A 22289-nucleotide genomic window follows, 5' to 3' on the forward strand; every position below is an offset into this window, starting at 1 on the left:
AAACGTATATTGTTTTAACAAGTTTTCATTATACAATACAATGAAGTTTGTTATCGACAACAGAAGGCTTGCATATACTATCTTCGATATAAATATCTATATTTTGTCAAGCATAAATTTATAACCTGTAAATTATTTGATAATATTTTAGGTTGGTGGCAATAAATTAAATATCGAAAACTATTTTCTTATTTGAAACATTTTTAATATATGATAAACAATTTAATTTATAACTTAGTAAATATTAATTTGTTTCTATATTTAATTAGTATTTATATAAGTTACTAATATTTATTAGTGTATGAAGTAAATATTAAAATAAATTAGTAATAGAAAAGACTGTAATTAAAATATCCAATGAAACTTTTTTAATCGTCGAAAATATTAGTATATGCAAATTTTAATTGGTAAAATTAAAAAGTATTAATATAATATAAAATAATTATAATTATAGTATAATAATACCTAAATATATTCATTACTTAAACTATTTTAACCTGAATTTATTTTTGATTCATTTAACGGTATTCGGCGTATAAACCTAATATCCTACATTGAAAAGTGATAGTTTTCGATACAGGTATTAGATACCAGGTTTCTAAAAACTGCCTTGTTTCCGATTGAATTACATCTCTATGCTAAGCTTACAATCGAATCTGGGGAAAAGTACAGTAGAATAAAAAAAATGCTTCGTGTTTTCTGTTTATGTTCTTTTACGATAACGTATACATGTATTTAATTACAAATGTCTTTTAAATAAATCTGAATGTAAAAAATTGAAATTTCTAAAAGTATGGAATATTTAAGTTTTTTTTATCTTAATACAGTATAAAATTTTGCATCTTTTTTTAAAAAAGTAATCAAAGAATATCAACGAAAAGCTGGATTCTTTTATTGGACTACTTAAGGCTAAGTAATAAGCTGGCATACGTTATACCACAGTATATTATACTATGGCTTGGCTTAGTTTCAGGGGCGAATCCTGACCAAAATTTTTGGGCATGCTGAAAGTTATAATAAGAATAATAGGCACTAAACAATAGGCAAAAACGTTATTTGGTGTGAATAAAAAAAGTATGGACTATTGTAAAGCCCATTATATCTACACATGAAATATATTATAATGAAAAAAGTATTAAAAAATTTATGATAATAATTCAATTTTTGTGGGCCCTTGACACTGGGGCCCAGAGCTTAATCCCTATTAGTCCCTATATAGATCCGCCCCTGTACACAATACATGTATGCTGACTGGGTACCGCAAGCTTTCGCTACAATCTGGCCGTGTTAAATGCTTCGAATGACGTCATGAGCGCGCACTTGCTTGCTGCGGAAAACCTCCACACGAGCTAGCGATCGAGTTCCCGCAAGCATCGCACTGACTTAACGGTTAGCCGCTAGTAATGCCAAACTCGGCTGTCTGCCAATGTAAAAGCAGACAGCTTAGTTTGGCATCGTACGTTTTCAATGGAAAAACGATTACTTTTAGAAAATAAAACAACATATTTTTTAAATTAAAAATAGTTTGAATGAATTGTGATTATATATAATATATATATTATATATATGAAAATTTACGAATTTACTTGAAAACAAAGATAAATTAATTTACTGATACTCCTAGTGATTCGTTACATTATATATTGAGTTATAACTGTCAAATAATATTTAAGTTTCAATTTAATAAAGATCTTTTTAACGTCTCCGCACACAAATCGCAATAACTGAGGACAATTTATAAGTAACGTTAAGTTTATAGATTTCACTTTTACGTCAAGGCAGTTGTAATAAGTTATTTCTTCGAAACTTTCTTTAAAGTTTGTTCATCGATAATACACTATTATTTCAATATTTTATTTGTATTTATAACAGATCTCAATACGAATATAAACCATTTTAAAATGTTATTCGTTTGATTCTTATACGAATTTCAGATTGTGTTTATGGCCAAAAAGTTCTGTATATTAAAAATTTTCCTTTTCTGAATTTAGCAGATTTATTCTTAGAATAAATCTGCTAAATTCCGATGCTGAATCCGTTACTGAAATAAACTACGGGGGAAAAAAAGAAAGAAAGAATTTATTAATGTTTATTTAAAATCTAAACAAATAGAACTTTAAATGTTACACAAACAAAACATTTAACACAGTAAAGATCAACATTATATAAACAAATGGAAAATTACACATTTCCATTTAAAAATATACAATATTTAATGTATTTTTAAAGCAGTATGTCTGTTTACTGGAATAAGTAACGATGAACTTTACTATCATACTCTAGTGCCTAGATTTATTGCAAAAAATATGATAAAAAAATTTGTAAGTCAACTGTAAACCGATGTAGTGAAACGTGTTTTGCCACGATGGATACATATATGATATCATTTTGCTTATCAAGATTAAGTTAATTTAATTTTAAAACTTTTCTTCTTGACGGTTTACATTTAATTTGTGACAATCAGGTAAATCACTATAGAATTTTGCATAGCTTTTTAAAATACGGCTTAATAAATTTAGTAAGTAAAAGTAGATTCTTTGTATGTTCGACATTATTAAGATTGGCAGGACAGGACACTTGAGTAGGGCCTATATCATTTTTCACCATAAAAGGAAGAATAATTGATGATAAATAAAAAGCATGGTCTTTTTACGATTCTCATCTATTCCAGGAGAAACAATATAAAACATATTAAAAAGTACTACCCAATTTTTAAGTTTCATTAAACTCATCAAAGGTGGTTTTTGTCTGAACAGTTGAAAGAATTTCAAAATATTGTAAACAATTAGAATTTTCTTCTACTGTTCTTATTGGATAACCCATCATTGCTAACTTTACTTTTCGTCGTTTTAAAGGAAAATCTTGATAAGAAATACAATTATTGAACTAAAAATATTTTAGAAAATTAATTAGTATAACAGGTAGTAGTGCAAAAATATTTTAAGTTAAACGTATCCTCAGTATGTTGTAATGATGCAAAAATATTTTCCAACTGTTGATTATAATTTATTTTATGTGTAGCTTCAGAAATCGTTGTTTCATTACATGATAACTTTTTTGTGCAAATAATTCCTTAGTTTTTCCAGAACAGGAACCATTAGATATGTCTGATTTAATCCAGTTCCATCCATCCAATCCATGATTCCAGTTTTCAAGATTTTTTAAATACTATAAGCTACACTTGCTGCATCAGTTTGATCATTTACTCCACTCATGTTTGATGGATCCAAATAGCAACTCAACATTATCACTGTTAAATATTCTTGTTACAACGTAATCAAAACCACCTTTCAATAGGTAGAGGATTCATGCTACAGTTGAAAGAGTAGTCTTTTTACAACATTATATGTTTCCATTGATAAAAGTTCCACTGATTAATACATGACTTTTTTTATATATATTTTTTTAATTATTTTTATAAATATGACAAGTCATCTTCAAGCGAAAGCAAACGTTCATCCTACATGTCAAAAAATGGCATTATACCGGAATTTCTGGAATGTATGTAGAGTTTAGAATTATAAATGTTATGCAATGTCCACCATTTGTAAATTATCTTTATGAATTTGATTGTTACTCCGGAATTTCTAAATTATATATATTTTCTTCTCTATCATATTTTTGTAAAACCTCCATAACAGCAGTAACATCGAGAGACATCAGTTGGCTTGCTGTTAGCACATTCATCTTTACAAAATTATTTACGAAAACATGCTTTCATGTAAGATTTCGAGCAGGCTTTATTATACCATTTGATTAAAATTTCAACAGGTGTTTTAAATATTTTGGTGAAATTTTGCCATCTTCATTTTTCAGTTTTCGACTGAGAGATAAATTTGAATACAAATTTTTAATAATGTGACTTAGATCAGAACTCAACAGGTAGCACGTAGCACTTAAGTGCCCTCCAGTTACCAAGTGGATAAGACCACCTAAAACTGGTTTAAATTCGTAATAGATTCGCGCTGCTTATTGATTTTATTCGGAAACATTTTTTCTTTATGATCCTTTTTATTTTTTTGATGATCGTGATTGATGATAAAAAAATTTTAAATGACAAAAATTCGAATTATTTACATTTAAAAAAAATTCTGTAACATACCGGTTACAAAGTTCAATTGTTTCTGTGTTTAATAAAACAAACCGCGTCATTCTATACATCCCGATATAGATTTCAATGCAACCCCAGAAGTTTACATTAAGTTGTGATTTTTGACAGTAAGGTGTCAAACTGAGACCTGCTAACACGGTATCGCCTCCTTTGAAGACGTGTTAGTCAGTGCCGTCTTTAGGGGAGGGCCTACGGGACCCGGGCTCAGGGCCCTGAGGTGGTAGGGGCCCCTGAATCCGAAAGTAATAAAGTTACAAAGAAAACAAATAGGTTACTTGAAATGAAAAAACCATTAATAATACGATTGAAATTACTCCTCCAACACGTAGTGTGAAGTGTTGAGTACAGGGTGAAAAATCTCACTGGCTAGAAAAAAAAAGGTCAACAGATTTTCTGGGATATGTTAAAAGGGTGATAGCACGATATCCGTAACCGGTCTCGCCCGTGCTAGCTACACCAGCGACCCCTAGGTCTGTAATCTAGTATTGATTCTGTTTCTTCATGGGGGCCCCCAACATTCTTCTGGCCCAGGGCCCCTTACGTTCTAAAGACGGCACTGGTGTTAGTTATAACTTTTTAAACAGTGGGGGACCGAATGTGAATTCGTCTTATTTCACGTCGTTTGCTGCTTAATGTTTTCGGTTGTCGTCCGTATTCCGTTTTCCCGAAGACTTTTAAATATTCTAAAATACAGTTAATAATAAAAACTTAAGTACGAATTTGATTTATTTGACGTCAATGTGACATTTTTGGTCGTAACGTATGGCCAAAAATGTTACATTGACGTCAAATAAATCAAATTCGTACTTACTTAAGTTTTCTTTATTATTGCCAATGTACAGTACTGTACACTGTTGAATGGCAAAAAAAAAAGTGGACTGCCTCATGCTCATGATTTGGCTGATCAAAATGATTCCATTAGTTGAATTTCCAGACTCTAATGCAAAGAACTCTTTTAAATAGTTCAAACTCAAATGGTGCATGGTCCTTGTGGTTTTCTAAATTTTCATTTATCTTGTAAGAGACAATAAATGTACAAAACCCAAAACAATTTATAAAAGACACTCAGATAGGAGATGGTTATCCTTATATTGAAAAAGAAAACCTAATGATAGAGATTTTACAATGGGAATTGGATTTTATGAAATTGTTAATAGATGGATAGTTCCTTATTGCGGTCTGTTAATTAAAACATTTAATGTTCACATAAATATAGAATTTTGTAACTCTGTCAAGTCTATCAAACATGTGTGCAAATATGTTAACAAGGGATCAGATGCAGCTATGTTTGCTTTACAACTACAGAATATACATGATGAATTCACTATCAACAATTACATAAGCCATTACATAAGCAGCAATGAAGACTTTTGGAGAATTTTCAGCTTTCTTATTCATGAAAGATATCCTGCAGTACTGCAATTAGCAGTTCATTTAGAAAATAGACAGAGTTTATTTAACTTATGAAACAGCTGCCCAACAAATGCTTGATCTTAAAAATACCACTCTTGCAGCTTTCAACTGTATCAAGATGATGTATTTGCTCAACCTTATTATATTATCAGTTACCATCTTATTACACATGGAGCAACAAAAAATGGAATAGAAGAAAGAGAGAAAGAGACGTTGAAGGTATAAAATTTGACAATGCTTTGGGCAGAGTTTATACTGTTCATCTTAAAAAAAAAACATTCATGTTGAGTAAAGATTATTGCTGCATGAAGTTAAAAAGCCTAAATCTTTTCAAGATCTTAAAACAGTTAATGGTAATGGTTGTGCAACATTTAGAGAATGTAAGTTCGCCAAACAGGATTGCTAGAAAATGATAGTCAATGGGATGTCACTTTAATGGAAGCAGCCATATGTCAATTCCCAAAGCAGCTAAGAGATTTATTCTTCTAAAATCCTGTAATGTAGGAAATCTTTTGGAATTATGGAACAAATATATAAAGACAATTTGGCATTTGACTATAGGGAAGGGTGGGGATGAAAGAAACAAAATTCATATTTTTATTTTTCACTGAAAAAGTTTACTTCTAATCAGTTTTATTTTTAGTGCAAAAGACTCATTAGACCTTTACTTTATTCTGACCATATTGTGAATTCATCCTATTATATTGGTAGTTGAACATGTTCATATTTTTAAAGACCTCTCCAGGTGTCCCTTTCATTCCCATGTCTGGGTTGAAAGGGACACCCTTGGGAATGAAAGGGACTACCTGCGTTTTAATGTAAAACTTGGAATTAGTTAACTCAATGTTTTCAAATTTCATTGTAACTGAAAAGTGATAGGCTAGAGACCAAAATTTTTAAAAATTACAGTTTTAATAATATGAATCATGTGACATCACATTTATTTTAAACAGTTAAAGATTTTTCAAACAAAGAATATCAAATCTTTTCAAGCAAAGAACAATAACTAAAGAATATCACAATCAGTAGGCTATCACATAATTAAACAGTCTTTCTTTGGTCAATAGAATGTTTTTTGCAATCTCTCCCAGCCTATATGAGGTGAAATGTAAACTGTTTGATTGCTCTTGCTGTTCCTCCTGCTTGGGATGGATGGGGGTAGCTTTAAAACTATATCTTCCATTGTGACATCACTGATATCATCCTCCTCAGGAAATATAAACTTGAAACATCCCAATATTTTTTTTCACAAACTTGACTTTCAAGTCTTCATCACTCAGTTTCTTCAAAACTTTTCCCACGAAGTAAACAACAAAAGTTTTTTTTTGCAAATCTGACTAAAACTAAATCGTTGGCTGAACATGTTTGACACTGTTTTCAATATCAGATCCCTCAGTCGATGTTGCATCAGACATTGAGGAAGAGCTGCTTTGAAATCCTTCATCTTCACTTTTGGTTTCTTCTGGAATAGGTTGCAACAGCTGCTTTTTAGATTTTGTCCTCCTTTCTTTGGACTCGTTCTTTTGCTTCTTCACCTCTTTTTCCTTGAATGCTTGCTGAATTTTATCTTTTTCAGGAGTATCGGTAAGGCAATGCAGGGGGCAATGCATTTCCCATTGCATTTACGAAACAAAGAATAGTAACTAACTGTCCCTTTTCACCAGACGTCTTGCTTTTCCCTTTTTCTAGAAATGACGTTTGGGGGTTTGTGAACAGTAGTGAAGCCTGTTTCATCACAATTACCGTATTTTACGGACTATAAGACGCTATGGACTATAAGACGCATCTTAATTTTTAAACAATTTTTTGAAAAAATACCTAGAAGACGCTACAGACTATAAGACGCACCTGAATTTTGGAGGGAATTTTTCGAAGAAAAAAGTGCGTCTTATAGTCCATAAAATACGGTATATATTCTCTCTGTAGTGAATTCATATCTCTTCATAACATCATCTAGATTCTTGAAAAGTTCCTGACATTTGTTTTATTGAAGCTTGTACTTCAGGCCAAACTTGTCGCTTCGGGTATTCTTATAGACAAATTCTTATTCCTGGTCATAAAGCCTTGCAAGCAATCTAAACTGGCTTGGTTATTAGTAAACCAGGTTTTAGGAATTGTATTTGATTGTACAAGTTTTGCATATTGAAAAGCCAATTTCCTCATTTGCAGTGTCGTTAAACTGTGATTCATTGATGATGCTTGCATTAAATATGATGTTAATTCTGCCTCCTGCTCTGTAGTAAAAACGTTCCTGTTACCTGCATGCGATGAATACACTACATTGTCTTTTTTATATTTTGAAACGAGTCTAGTCAAATGCGATTTTGCAATTCCATGGGCACAGGCTGTAGCCCTGATTGATGCTTCTTTTTCGACAACTTCAATTATTGCTCCTTGAATCACTTCTGGTGTCACATGTTCTTTCTGTTTCTTTTTCTTATACTTTCTAGGCATTTTTTTCTATTAAAAACATTTTGCATTAGAACATGCCAAAAAAAATGTCAATATGGGGTTGAAAGGGACATGCCCCATTCATTCCCTATTTTACTGTCCCTTTCAACCCCCAGGCCTCAAACAACCAAAACTACAACTTAACTTTCTGACAGTGAAATATAATTTAAAACCAATTAAATAAACATATTCTAGATGTTTCAAAGTAATTATCCCGATTTAAGTACATTATCCAATGACTATATTTGAGATTTCACCCCTAAATGTAAGAAATGAAGAAAATTTACTTTTGCATGCATTTTCTGCTCATCCAGGCATTCCAAACCCTGAACTCTATGTATTGGACCCTACAAATGTGTGAAAATTACGGACTACTAGTGTCATCTATCTGTGAAATAGTTATGCTTCGTAAGTAATTTAGCAGCAAGTTATGGAGGCTGTCCCTTTCATCCCTTGTTCCTTTCATCCCCACCCTCCCCTAAGGAGGGTGGGGATGAAAGGAACGAGGGATAACAACCCAAATATTGATGTATTTTATACAAATGAAATATACAACAGAACCTTAATTGACATAGAAGATAAAATTGTATCAATGGATGGACCACTACCATCATTTGGTCTTCCACAAACCAATAGAACAGGAGTCAACAATTTACTTACAGATCTTATAAGAGAAACATCATATGATATCAACTCTTTAACTGAATATGTAAATGAAAATAAGGAAAGTTGTTGCCTTATCAAAGAATTACTTACTTAACTATAATGAATAGCATCTCTCAGAAGAACAGACGCATATACTCCTCGTGATACCGGAAAAACATCTGTCATAAATTTATTACCGGCCAAAGTTTGCAAGCAAAATAAAATGCTCTAGCTGTGGCTTTTTCTGGTATAGCTGCTATACTGCTGCCTAGAGGATGCACAGCTCATTCTGCATTCAAACATCCTTTGGATTTAGCTACTAATGATGAAGCTATTTATAATATTACCAAAAATTTGGGTATGGGAGATGTATTTAAAAAATATGAACTTATAGTCTGGGATGAATGTACAATGAAAGGGCATTGGAAGCCTTGAATAAAACTATACTAGATGTCAGAAATAACAAAACACTAATGGGGAGTGTAACTGTTGTCTTATTTGGAGATTTTTGCCAGACCCTGTTATACCTAAAGGAACCAAAACTGATGAAATTCGAGCATGTCTGAAATCTTCCTGTTTGTGGCACAATGTTATAATCTTTAAGCTTACCACTAACATGTGAGCAACAATTTATGGTGACCATAGTTCAGATATATTTTCTCAGAATTTGCTACAACTTGGAGAAGGAAAATTTCCTGTGGATTGTTGACAATGAATTCATTATATCTAAAATTAGCACAGTAGTCCAAAGTGTTAATGAATTAATAAATAAGGTATTTATTAACTTTAGTTCTCACTAAAAAGACTTTACCTGGCTATGTGAAAGAGCCATATTGGTGTCAGAAATATGACAGTTAATTCTATCAATCTACAACTACTCCATGATATTCCAGGTGATAATTATATTTATTTACTTCAATTTGCTGCTTTTAGAAATATTAAAATTTGATGGTTTTAAACTAATTTTAAAATGTAGATCTATGAATAAATGTTTTAAATATGTAACTTGAGAAAGTTTTTAAATATAAATTAGATATTAGCCTATATAAAAGCTGGTTACAAATTACTAAAAAATCTATACATTTAATAATACTTTTTAATCCAAAATAATTTGTTCATGCAATTTTTCAGTGTCATTTAGAATAACTCTATAAAAAATGAAGTGTTATAAAAATGCTAATTCATAAAATTGACAATAGCCTACAATGATACTGCATTATTCTGTTACTTTAGATTTTAATCCTGAAGTTTTATAACAATTTGTTTGGAGGTCAAAATGTCAAATATATTTTGGATAATTCAGAAATGATTATTGTCGAAATTAAGTGGAACTTCTACATTTTTCAGAATTTTGTATATTGAATTTCTGAAATTTTTAAATTTAATTATAATCTAACTTTAACTGGAAGAATTTATTAAATGAGCATTTTATACTATAAGACTGAAAAGACTAGTAAGTAATGTTAGTAATTATTGTTAATTGTCTACTTGGACTTTACTTATTAATAGGACTTTATACTATAATAATTTCTGTACACATATTATACGTGTTTCGGGTGTATGCTAGCCCGAAACACATATAATGTGCGCAAAAATTATTACTACAGGTGATATAATAAAGAAATTTTGTTCTTTCCTGAATTAACTCTCATTACTGTGCCAATCTTTAAACACCAGTATAAAGTCCTATTAATAAGTAAAATCCAAGTAGACAATTAACAATAATATTAGAATTTAAGGACTGTAAGGCTTTTACAATTAAATGTTAGTAATCTTTGCACTTTTAGTAATATCATTAATCTGTCAAGCCAAAGTTTTGAATTAATCTTTGATGTTTTAATATTTTTTCTATTTTTATGCAGTTCTGTTTATCCATTTTAAGCAATGACATATGTAAATTAGTAACTAATCAGTTTATTTATTATTTCTAATTTCCAATTTTAATTTGCTTCAGAAAGATGATGCTTATTATTAAATTAATAGTTTTAATTTAAAATTTATTAATTATTATCTAAAAATTTAATATTGAAATATTTTATGACAAATAATTTATAATTAATAATTTAATTATTATTTAATCACCAAACAGCCTTATGCAATGGCAGAACAATAATTGAATTCCTGTTTTGCTGTATTATTTATTTTTGTTGCATGAATCACAAAATATAATTATTTGTATAGTATTTGCACAAAATTATTTGTAATAGTATTTATTACTTTTTATAATAAATCTTTAGAAGCTAATATTTCTGAATATTTTTTCTTTTATAGAAATTAAAGGAAATAGCCAAGATGAAGAAGAGAAATTATCATCTAATAGATCAAGAAATTCTTTTTCTGCAAATGATGAAAATAAAACAAATTTCACAGCAGATGAACAACAAGATGTTTGCAAAACCACTAGATATGGTAGTTTCAGTTTCAGTAGTTCACCTCAGTATAATAGTAATATGGAAATTTCAAATGATTCAGAGCATAAAATATATATGGCTTGTGAAGACATGAATAAAAATGAAAATAATTTTCAAAGTGGAAAAGTATATTTTGACAATCTTGCACTTAGTATTGAAGAAAACAATCCAGACATAAAATTGTACTCCGCAGAAGCTAAAAACCAAAAGTGTAGTAAACGGCATAGTACAGAATCTGTGCAAAGTTATATTTCTATTAAACGAAATATTTTTGATGAAGAGGAAATAAGTAAGAAATATGGTAAACCACATAAACTTAGAGAATCTATAGTAAAACAGGTACAGTAATAATTATCTACTTAAAATAAATAAAAATATTTAAATATTTGATAAAACACATCTTTACAGTATATGGAAATTCATGAGAAATCAGTTTTTTTTTACATCAATATTAAAAATTTGTATTTAGTAAGACATATTTTATAATGTTCAAATTCTAATTTCTACTGAAGTATTGCAGGTTACAGAAATACATAAATTTTTTTTCAACACTATTTTTGGGATTTGTTAATGAAATTAACTTTAGTAAAATTAAATTAATAGAGTTTGCATAGATCTTTCAAGATTACAATACTTTGCTTGTTTGGACTTATTTCTTCCACGTTTAATAATAACCAAATGAATACAATAGTCAGACTAAAGATCTAAATTTTATTTATTCTAAGTTTCATTTTTATCATAATTATTTCATCATTTTATAATCATTTTTAATTTTATTAATATTTATTTCAAAAATATATCTTTTGTTATATGTTCTGTTAAAAATTTTTAAGTAGGATTTCAATAACTTATACTTTTAATCTAAAATTTTGTTTTAATTATTTTTTCTATTTTTTTAGATTGCCAAATGTTGCAGATGCAGTCCCATTTCATGTATATATTCATTATTTCCTATTTTAGTTTGGCTACCTAAATATCCATTTAAACAATATATTCTCAGTGATATAATTGCAGGATTTACTCTTGCTGTCTTACAGATTCCTCAAGGTAAAATAAGTTGTTAATTATGTAACCTTACATAACTGATTAACAAACAAAGCACCAAAAAATTGTTAAAAATCTATAATTATTAATGCATATCTACTGTTTTTGACTACTTTTAATAGCCTTCATCAGATTGTTCTATAAAATAGTACAGTTTTAAATGATAATGGAATATGAGTTAGAACATCCCAATAAAAGGTACTAAAAATAGCCAAAAACATTAGTTTTTTTTATTAAATGTTTGATAATTGCTGATTTAAAAGTTTTTGTTAATATTTATAACATAATGCATTTAAGTTATACTGTATCATTAAAGAAATGCTATATATTGTTATTTAAATTCTGTATTAAACATATCCATAATGTAGAAAATCCAGCAACAAGTTACATAATTTTTCCATGCAAACTTTAAAAGTGTATGTGGTGCCATCTGTTATTAGATTTTATTCTAAGAACTTTTTATATTATTAATTATTATAAAATGGCAAAAGTTTAATTTTGAAGAACAAGAAGAGTTTTATAAAACAAAATTGTAAATGATAATAATGAGTAAAATGTCCATTAAGTTCAACACCATTTGAGATATGACACATGATCCCCTGTATCTCCCTAGATTTTCTCTATTCCTCTATGCCCTTGATTTTTAACCACCAAAATTTAATTGCATCAATGTCCCTAATACACAAACTACAAAATTTCAGAAATTTTCATCAAAAGGTACAAGAGTTAAGCTTCAAATTGGGAGAACAGAATTTTGCCTCTCACATACATACCCATCACAATAAAACAGTGTTTATATTGTATATGTTATGGACAAAGTGATTAATATGGGCATTATGAATAATGACCAACAAAATCGGGCATTGTAATAAATTTCAATAACTTATCAAATTGACCGGTCATTATGAATACTGCTACCACCTAGTCGGGCAAAGTGATGATAATACGTTGAGGAGTGATCATTTGACATACACTAGCCAATCAGAACTTACATCTTAGTCACGCATGCATACTGCATTTAGTACGGAATTTTAAATTTATGTGACCAGTAGTTAATCTTTCTTCTTTGACAAAAGTAATGATCATGGAGGAATCATTAAGTGATATGAATAATCACTTCAACAACCGATTAAATGAGTTAATAGTAGAAAAAGGTGAGAACAATAAAATTTTTACAAAATCAGCGTATTTGTCAATGATACAAAAAGTGAAAGTTACTTCTAAGTTACCGGAAGAATATCAGGTAATAGTACTTTGAAATAATTCACAAAAAATAAATATTTCTAAATGAAATGAGTGGAGTTTTTTTAATCAAATTTAAAATTCGGTACTAAACATGATACGCACACACAACTCAGAGTGCCGATTGACTAGCATATGTTTATTGTCAGATAGTAAGAAATCTGCCTCCAAGTTATAATTTCATGTTTATTGGCCAATACAGAATCTTTCTTGCAAAGATCATAAACAATGCTGATTTCTTCAAAATTTTACCTCACAGCTTCACATGAAACTGCTGCACAAGTTGTGATGTATGGGCAGATGAGTTATTGTGGTGGAGTTGCCACTCACCACTATGATGCAAAATTGGCCTTTTGCAATGAACTGTGTCTCTTAAACAGAGGACTGATCTGGTGGAGCATATTCATGGTGCACAATTCCCTTATGATTTTAAAAACAGTCATCATCATCTTGACATTGCTACAGTTTTGTCACGCTTTTTTTGAATCTGGGCAGGTTTAGTCTTCCACTGTAAAGAATGAGCCTTTGTTTCAGGTTCATACCCATAAACCCATGTTTTGTCACTAGAAATTATTATTTTCAAAAACTTATCATCAAAATCCGATGCAAATTCATTGATCAATTTTTTCAACATCAGAAATGCAATAAACAGGTCAGCATATGTTTGAGGTCCCTGACAGAATTTGAATTTCATGCTAAAATGTTAATGAGTATCTGAGAATTGTCATTTGAAGACAAGGATGGACCAATCAAAAAGCAACAAGGGATATCATTGGTCAATCAGAATCCAAGATCAGGGAGAAAAACCCTTTAAAAACTCATGTCTCGAGGACACAAGATTGTTTCTCCAAGATCCAAGTTCTGTTCTTGGAAATATAAACTGTAAAACATTCTCATCCCAGATCCATCCTTTCTTGCCAATCTGTAGTCTCTCAGGATATACTCTAGCCATATTAAAAATTCAAGTTTCCTGTGTTGTGCTTCCTGAGCAGCTGACTGTGGATGAACATCTCAGATGACTTCAAGTTCCTATCTGATCTGAAATTCCACTGGACAAAATGAACCTCAGGACCATCGAATCAGCAGCCATCAATCATCGAAAGACTTATCATCAACCTTGACAGCAACATTCAGACCCTCTCTGGACTTTTTTTAGGCCAATATTAAGAATTGAATCTTTTATAGGAGACAAATAGAAAGAAGTTTTCTAAGCATATCTTTACTCTAATAAATGGGTTCTTCTGTAAATGGAATTCCTGACTCAGTGGCCAAACTTCACTCTCACAATATCCATATGTCCATGCTTCCAATCCACTTGTCATGCTGATATAAATTTTGTCTATTTTGGTGCTAAATCAGCAACTTCACATATGTAAGAATAAAGCAATGTAATGAATAAACTGTACAAGCAATGGACATGTGACTCATGAAACACACAGGTTCCAAGATTACTTTCTGCACTTGTGATCAAAAATATCTGGATTGGTTTCATATCGCATATAAATTAAATCAGAAATATACAGATCATTTCATATATCTTGGCCAGGTGACATGGTACTTGGTTGGGCTCTGGAAGTTATAAGAAGTTCAAGAACTTTTTTATTAGGTCACAGTGATCTTGTCAAAGATTCATCAACAATCCATTCCCTTCATTAAGTAAACAGACTGCTAGTGTATTTTTATATAGACTGGCTAAGATTCATGAAATTGCTGTAATTAGTTTTTAATAAGTGGCTATAAAAATTTTAAGGATAACTCAAATTTATTATTTTCAGGAATGGCATATGGTTTGCTAGCATCAGTGGATGCTATAAATGGGCTTTATGTTTCATTCTTTCCAGTATTAATATATTGTTTAATGGGTACCTCAAGGCATATATCTATTGGTAAGTTAGTAAGTGATTATCATAAATTTATTTTTCAATATATTAATTAAAAAAGCAAAATAAAAATCATATTTTGCTAAGTTTAAATTTATCTAAAATATGTATTTGTGCATTTATTAAAATATATTTTTATTTCTTTAACTAAAATTTTTATTATTATTATCTCAAATTTTTCATGGCATATAATAAATCAATTTTTACTTTTATTATTCAGGAACTTTTGCAATTATTAGTATAATGCTTAGTAATACAGTGGCAAAATTTGAAACAGTTGATAGCAGACAAACTGCAAACTTAATTAGAAATATAAGCAACAATTCCATATCTGCAGAAGCTGCTGACAATTCCTATACTCAGCACAGCAATGAATGGCCTCCTACAAAGTTAGAAGTTGTTGTAGCAGCATCTGTTGTTGTGGGACTCTGGCAGGTATTTTCACAAATACAGGTATACCTCAAGTTATGTCGCTCTCGAGTTACGTCGTTCCCGATTATACGTCGTTTGTCAAAAAAGTATATGGAAAAATAAAAATCAAGTTTAAGTCAGTTAATTCGACTTTAAATCCGTCCGCCATAAACATTGAAGTCGTAATATCACTAGAAAAGCGTTGAAAGCACATAAAATCATATTAAAATATGTACATTTACAGTAAATGTTAATATAATCATCATAAATCCTAGGGAACGAACCATGAAAACATCTGTGTTTCTGTGTTGTCGTCTTATTTAGCGGTCTTTAAGTGCTCATTATTGGCGTTTCCTCCATTATTGGCGTTTAGTTACGACGTAAGTCGTAGTTTCGACTTACGTCGTAACTACACAAGTAAATTCGACTTACGTCGCCTCTCCTGGAACCAATTACCGACGTAAGACGAGGTATACCTGTACATATAAATTAAATATCAATATGCATTTCTAAAACTTATACAGTTCAATCATTTTTAATTATTTTAAAAAATAAATTTAAAAAATATTAGTTTAAATTTAACTTTTTAATACTTATATTTTTAGATTGCAATGGGAGCTTTTAGATTGGGAATTCTAAATGTCATTTTATCTGATCAACTTATTTCTGGATTTACTACGGGTGCTGCTATACATGTATCAATGTCCCAACTGAAAGATTTATTTGGAATCAAAATTGCTAGATACAATGGACCATTACAACTAATCAAGGTAAATATTGTGGTTAACTTATATATACATATAAATTTATATACAAGATTATCCAAAACTCATCATCCAGTTGTCTTATTGGAAGTGACAAAATTATAAATAACAACATACAATTGTTTCAAACCATGTCAACTGTTCTTAAAATATATCTCAGTTAATGTGTAACTAATAATAACTAATAAATTTTAATTATGCTTTATATTAATATGAAAATGTTTTTTTATTCTGCAGACACTCATCAATATAATTAAAAATCTGAAATATACAAATTTAACAACGCTCCTGATATCAGCAATTTCTCTTTTCTCATTAGCAGTTGTAAAGGACCATGTTAATGATAGATTTAGAAGTAAATTGATCATGCCTATTCCTATTGATCTTGTAGTTGTAAGTATCTGATAATTATTTAGAATAATGATAGAAATGTTAATAAAATATAGGTCAAATTTGGGAAGCAATTTTTCTAATCAAGAGAGTAAAAATGTCTATAACTTAAGTCTATTCCAGAAATATCACCCTTCTGGGGCTAAAGCATATTACTTTCTCTTAACAGAACAAGAAATGCTGAAGCATCTGTTAATGGAATTCTTTTATAATTAGATTTTTTAACACAAATGACATATTCTTCAAAATAATCCATTATATTACATTAAAAAACAAAGCTGAAAGAGATTAAAAAAGAATGCTTTTAAAAAATGTTTTTTTTTAATTTTTTTTTCAAAGTATCACCTTTTACATATGAATATTCATAATATTCATACTGGTACATTGAATATAAAAATTTACCATATTGTTACAGTGATAATTTCAAATATTTATTGTAATACTTTGTACATAAATACATTCTTTATAATCATATTTTGCACTTACTGAGATACATAATGGAATTCAATAGTTATCATTTCCTTCAGCTAATGCAAACACAGTTTAGAAAAGTTAAACCCTGTTTCTAAAACTAGATTTTTTTTACGTTTTTATGCCCAGTAGAACATTGTCTCTAAGTTTGAAGAAATATTTATCTATACAGAAAAAATTTTTCTTGAATACAAAATGTATATTTTTTATAAATACTAAGCAATTAAACAACTTGTATTTTTTATGAATACTTTTCTAAAACTATGTGGACTTACAGATAAATTTATATATTTACGCTTAAAATATATTTTAAATATAAAGTCATACTGTATGAGACAAATATGTTCAGAAAAAAATATTTCAAAAGTTAGTTTTAAATTTTAATAACATAGAATAATTTAAATAAATAAATAAATATATCATCATTTTTGAATTATCTTAATAATGTATTAATTTTATAATTTTTCATTTGTTTTATACTTTATAGATAATTGTAGCGACTGTGGCATCTTATTATGGAAATTTTAATAATAATTATAATGTTGAAGTGATGAATAAAATTCCAACAGGGTAAACCATTACAAATTATATACATTTGATTATTTAAAATGAAAAATTTATCTATGATTTTAATATATTTAAATTATTTCCTTTTTCTCTGCAGACTTCCTGCTCCTGAAATCCCAAGAGTAGATTTATTTCCAAATTTAATTGCAGATAGTTTTTCTATTGCTATTGTTGTATTTGCCATCACTTTATCAATGGCCAAATTGTTTGCAAAAAAACATCATTATGAAATTAATCCTAACCAGGTAAACATAATTTGAAATAATTCTGTTCATTTATTGAAAATCATAAATAATCTATGTAACCATAAATATATTGTATTGGCCTGAATATAAGTTGACTCCCAATTTTGGAATTCTTACATTTAAAAAAAAATTAGGGCCCGAATATGTCAGCCTTTTATTGTTAATTTTATTTGCATATAAATAATTAACAATTTAAATTTAAAAATTTTGGAAAGTAATTGAAACAATAGTACATCACTTTCATCTTCATCAGAACTTTCAATTTCATCATTCCTGTTTCCCATTTCATTGCAGTAAAGATCTTCAACCTCATTTCTTTTCAAAATTACTTTAGTTAGAAATAAACTTTTTTGAATTTGTATTTATATATGTATATATCTGTGAATCAATCATCATAATGAATTTTCTATTGCATTCTTAGTAATTTTTACAAATTGCATTTATATAATATCTAGTTGATTGGAAAATTGTACTCAAAGGGTTTAAGCTTTATAGAAGAAAATACTTGCAGTGATATTTATAAGTGAAAAATTGTGACTTATTGCTTCTTTTTTGTCAATATCAATAAAAATGAAATTAATAAAAGTTGAACAAAATTGAGACAATGTCCTATGTACCATACCAGATGATAGTCTGCCCAGCATATACATCATGTCAGGAGAAGTAGGCTTCCTTGAATATTTCACATGTATTAAGGAGAATGCACACATGCGGCGCGGCAAGGAAAAGCGGTGTCGCAAACGCGTCTTCGCCGCGCGGCAGCACGACCACACAAGCGGCAATCCGTTTACATTTCGGCGCATGCGTTCAGTATTCAAGATGGCGAACGATATCCACACTCCGCTATCCACGTGTTTACAAATTATGTTTTGTACGGCTCGTTTTATTTAGCTAGAAGATTTCGTCGAAGATTCGAACGAATATTTTGGATTAGAGATATCGTATTGGCAAGAATCTTGCCGAGATATTTTGTTGGATCGATAAAGAACTGATGTACAAAATAGGCTTATTCTTCGATTAAGATCTCTCGATAAAGAATACTATTTCGAGTAAGATTCGGTTGTTTTGTTCTTTGAATTAAATAATATATGATTACTGTATCTGTGTAGAATTTGTGTTAAATTTATTATTCTTTCCTCTTTATTCTGATGTTAGTTATCTCGGTTAACCACGTCGAACTTTCCGCCATTAAAACACCACGTGATTGTATTTTCTCACGTGACTGCCAGACGAAATGTTATTGGCTGATAGAAACGCGTCTTGGCGGCGGTCGCCGCGAAAGATAGAATTCGACCAACTTTCGCGGCATGAGAAAAGCGGCACGAAATAGACCTCTGCGGCGAGAAAAAGTGACGTCATTCTGCCGCTTTTCCTTGCCGCGCTGCATGTGTGCATCCGGCTTTAGAGAAAGTATACTTGCAGTTTTATGACTGTTGAAAATGAAACTGCATTGTGTGTCATTTTTGAGTAATTTTATATTCAAATTATTTTTTTGACATTCTTTTTATAGCTGTCTAAAACATTTTTTGTAAAGTCTAAAATGTATGATCATATTAAATACTGTACATAAATTTAAAATTTCAATAGAAATTTACACTTTACAACAGGATAAATTTCACGGTAAATTTTCAGTATCCTTTCTCCAATTTTTGATACTCTATTAGTAAAGATTCATGGGAGTAAAAAAAACTTACCAAAATAAAATTTCTGTAGAAGTTACCAAAACTGATTGATTATGTTGAATACAGTAAAAACAGTTGGCTTAATTTAGTTGCTTGTCTTTCTTTGAATAATAAACTAATCAATTATTTACAATTGTATCAAATGCTTAATTCTCACTTATACTTTGTAAGCTGCGGCATAGCAGGTCACAACTTGATCAACATTTTAGCATCAGTTTAACTCTGTACATGTAACACAGATAGTTATTGAAATCAAGGAAAACATATTCTAACATAGGGCCTTGCCTTTTTAGGAGCAAATTTCCTCCTTTACTTGATTAACGGTATCACAGGCAACTGTAACATGTTTAATGTGTACACTAACAAATAAAGTTTTGCATAATTTTATGAAAAAAAGAATACTTTTATAAGAAAACAACTTTATTAATGAATTATTCTCAAAATTCTATAATTTAGTTATTAGTACCACCTTTCATCATTCTCAAAGCATTATGAAATAATTATAAATTTAATTATTATTATTATATTCATGTTAGGAAGTTGTGAAGGTGACCTTTTACCCCTGTAATCGTCATGCACTCTCTTCTGCTATGTGGGGGTGAGTTGAGTTATAGGAATTCTGTCAAGGGGAAGTGTTACTGTTACTCTGGTTGTTACTTTAGTTCAGTTGTAACGTGTGTTGTGTCCTAATGTGCATTCGTTCTTTTAGTCTGCTCTTTCTTTGTCTCACCTCGACACCACCCTTCATTATATCCATATTCTGACAATTCATAAAATAAATATTATAAATATATTCATTTTTGAATTATAAATATGCATTATAATTTATATATTATTATATATTTAAACTTATACATTATAATTTTATTTGTTTTAGGAATTAATAGCATTAGGTTCAGCTAATCTTTTCTCTTCATTTTTTCTCTGTTATCCATGTGCAACATCATTATCAAGAAGTTTGGTACAAGAAAGAGCTGGAGGAAAGACTCAAGTAATCAAAATATTTTTATGATATTCTTACTTTATAAATTTAAATTAGATCATTCCATATCTGTTTTGTATTAGTTTAAAAAATAAGATATCAAACAAATGCCACACAAAATGAAACATTCTCTATTGGACTAACATCAACATCAATTATAAATGCCCAGAAGGAAGCAAAAGGAGCAAATTGTCTGGGGGCCCCAAGCAGTATTGTGGAGTCAGAGTTGCTTGAGTTGGACATTTTAGAGTGGAGTCAGAGTCTGTAAAATTCTTTCAACTCCAGTGACTCTGACCCTGAATTTTACTGTTGGTAAAATGTAAAGTACAAAAAATACTTTTTAATTAGTATCTAAAGAAATTTTCTAAAAAACAGATACTTCAATAAATTTAGATATCAAAATATATTCACCTATAAAGGCCATGTCTGTAATACTTTGGAATGAAAAGGCTGTAATGACCCTATGTATATATCAATTAAAAATGGCTGTAATGTTTACACAGTAAAAATTATGTAGAACACACTAAAATGTCTTTACTTTTCATCATGTCCAATCACTAGGAACAAGTCTTCCATTACAGAGACAAAAATGAAGACATTTTAGTTTCTTCTACATGTTTTTTTACTGTGTAAATATTGTCAGCCATTTTTAATTTTACTGTATTTTTAATTATTGGCTTGTCATTGATGAACTTTTTAAATTATTTTGCATAACTTTGCAGAGGTGTAGCCTCCAGTAAAAGGTCATCTCTGCAATGGAAGACTGTTGTTCTTGGTGATTGGACATGATGAAAAGTGAAGACATTTTCATTTCTGCTACATGTTTTTTATTTTATGTACAATATATATTTAATTAAAACATTTAAATGATTGATGTTCAGCTACAAACTATATTATAGTTAGTGTTTTCTTATTGAAAATTTTCCACTAAATTATTTAAATTAACAAATATAGTGATTATATTGTTACAAGTTTATTCATTTTTATATACATCTAACTAAAAATGCTCTCGTTGAATTTTTTAAAGTAAATATTTAAACTATTGCATTTTAATAATTACAGTCTAGATTTTTAATTTTATATTGTATTCTATATAAATGTGTTTTTCTTTAATATTTTCTTTATTTAACTAAAATAATTTCATTTTTATATAATAACAAATTTCTTTTTATTTTAGCTTGCAAATTTCATATCCTGTTTATTGCTTTTAATTGTATTATTATTTTTGGCTCCTTATTTTTCTGCATTGCCTAAAGTGAGTATCACTTATGTTTTAATATTTTATGTATTTATTTAATTAAAATTAACATTATTCTAGACACAGATAATTTTTTATTAATTTAACATTATTTTTCTCAAGTAATATTTGTGTTGTACATGTTACAAAATTACTTTTATATGTCTAGATTAAATAGATCAGTAAAAATAGATATTTTAATTTTTATTCTAAAACAAAATATTAAAAAGTTCTAGAACATTTTGACATTTATTTGACTTGAAATATGAATCCATTATTTTACTATAATAGAAATTATTAACAGATTAATAAATATAGATATAATTTCTTTAAAGTTGCAATG

The 22289-nt window shown here is 29.3% G+C and overlaps 1 protein-coding gene across 2 annotated transcripts in view; it reads left to right on the forward strand.

Moving 5' to 3' along the window:
* The window catches only part of LOC136979130 (prestin-like), a 71650-nt gene that overhangs the window by 26838 nt on the left and 22523 nt on the right, over positions 1–22289 (forward strand). For both annotated transcript variants that reach the window (XM_067275065.1, XM_067275060.1), the window contains exons 2-11: positions 10892–11370; positions 11931–12078; positions 15093–15203; positions 15418–15632; positions 16214–16378; positions 16610–16765; positions 17721–17803; positions 17898–18045; positions 20605–20718; positions 21887–21964. In XM_067275065.1, the coding sequence (XP_067131166.1) occupies positions 10892–11370; positions 11931–12078; positions 15093–15203; positions 15418–15632; positions 16214–16378; positions 16610–16765; positions 17721–17803; positions 17898–18045; positions 20605–20718; positions 21887–21964 (1697 nt within the window). The remainder of the gene's footprint in view (positions 1–10891; positions 11371–11930; positions 12079–15092; positions 15204–15417; positions 15633–16213; positions 16379–16609; positions 16766–17720; positions 17804–17897; positions 18046–20604; positions 20719–21886; positions 21965–22289) is intronic.

The sequence above is a fragment of the Centruroides vittatus genome, unplaced genomic scaffold (assembly GCF_030686945.1).
Source record: "Centruroides vittatus isolate TY-2023 unplaced genomic scaffold, ASM3068694v2 contig_1154, whole genome shotgun sequence".
Taxonomy (NCBI): domain Eukaryota; kingdom Metazoa; phylum Arthropoda; class Arachnida; order Scorpiones; family Buthidae; genus Centruroides; species Centruroides vittatus.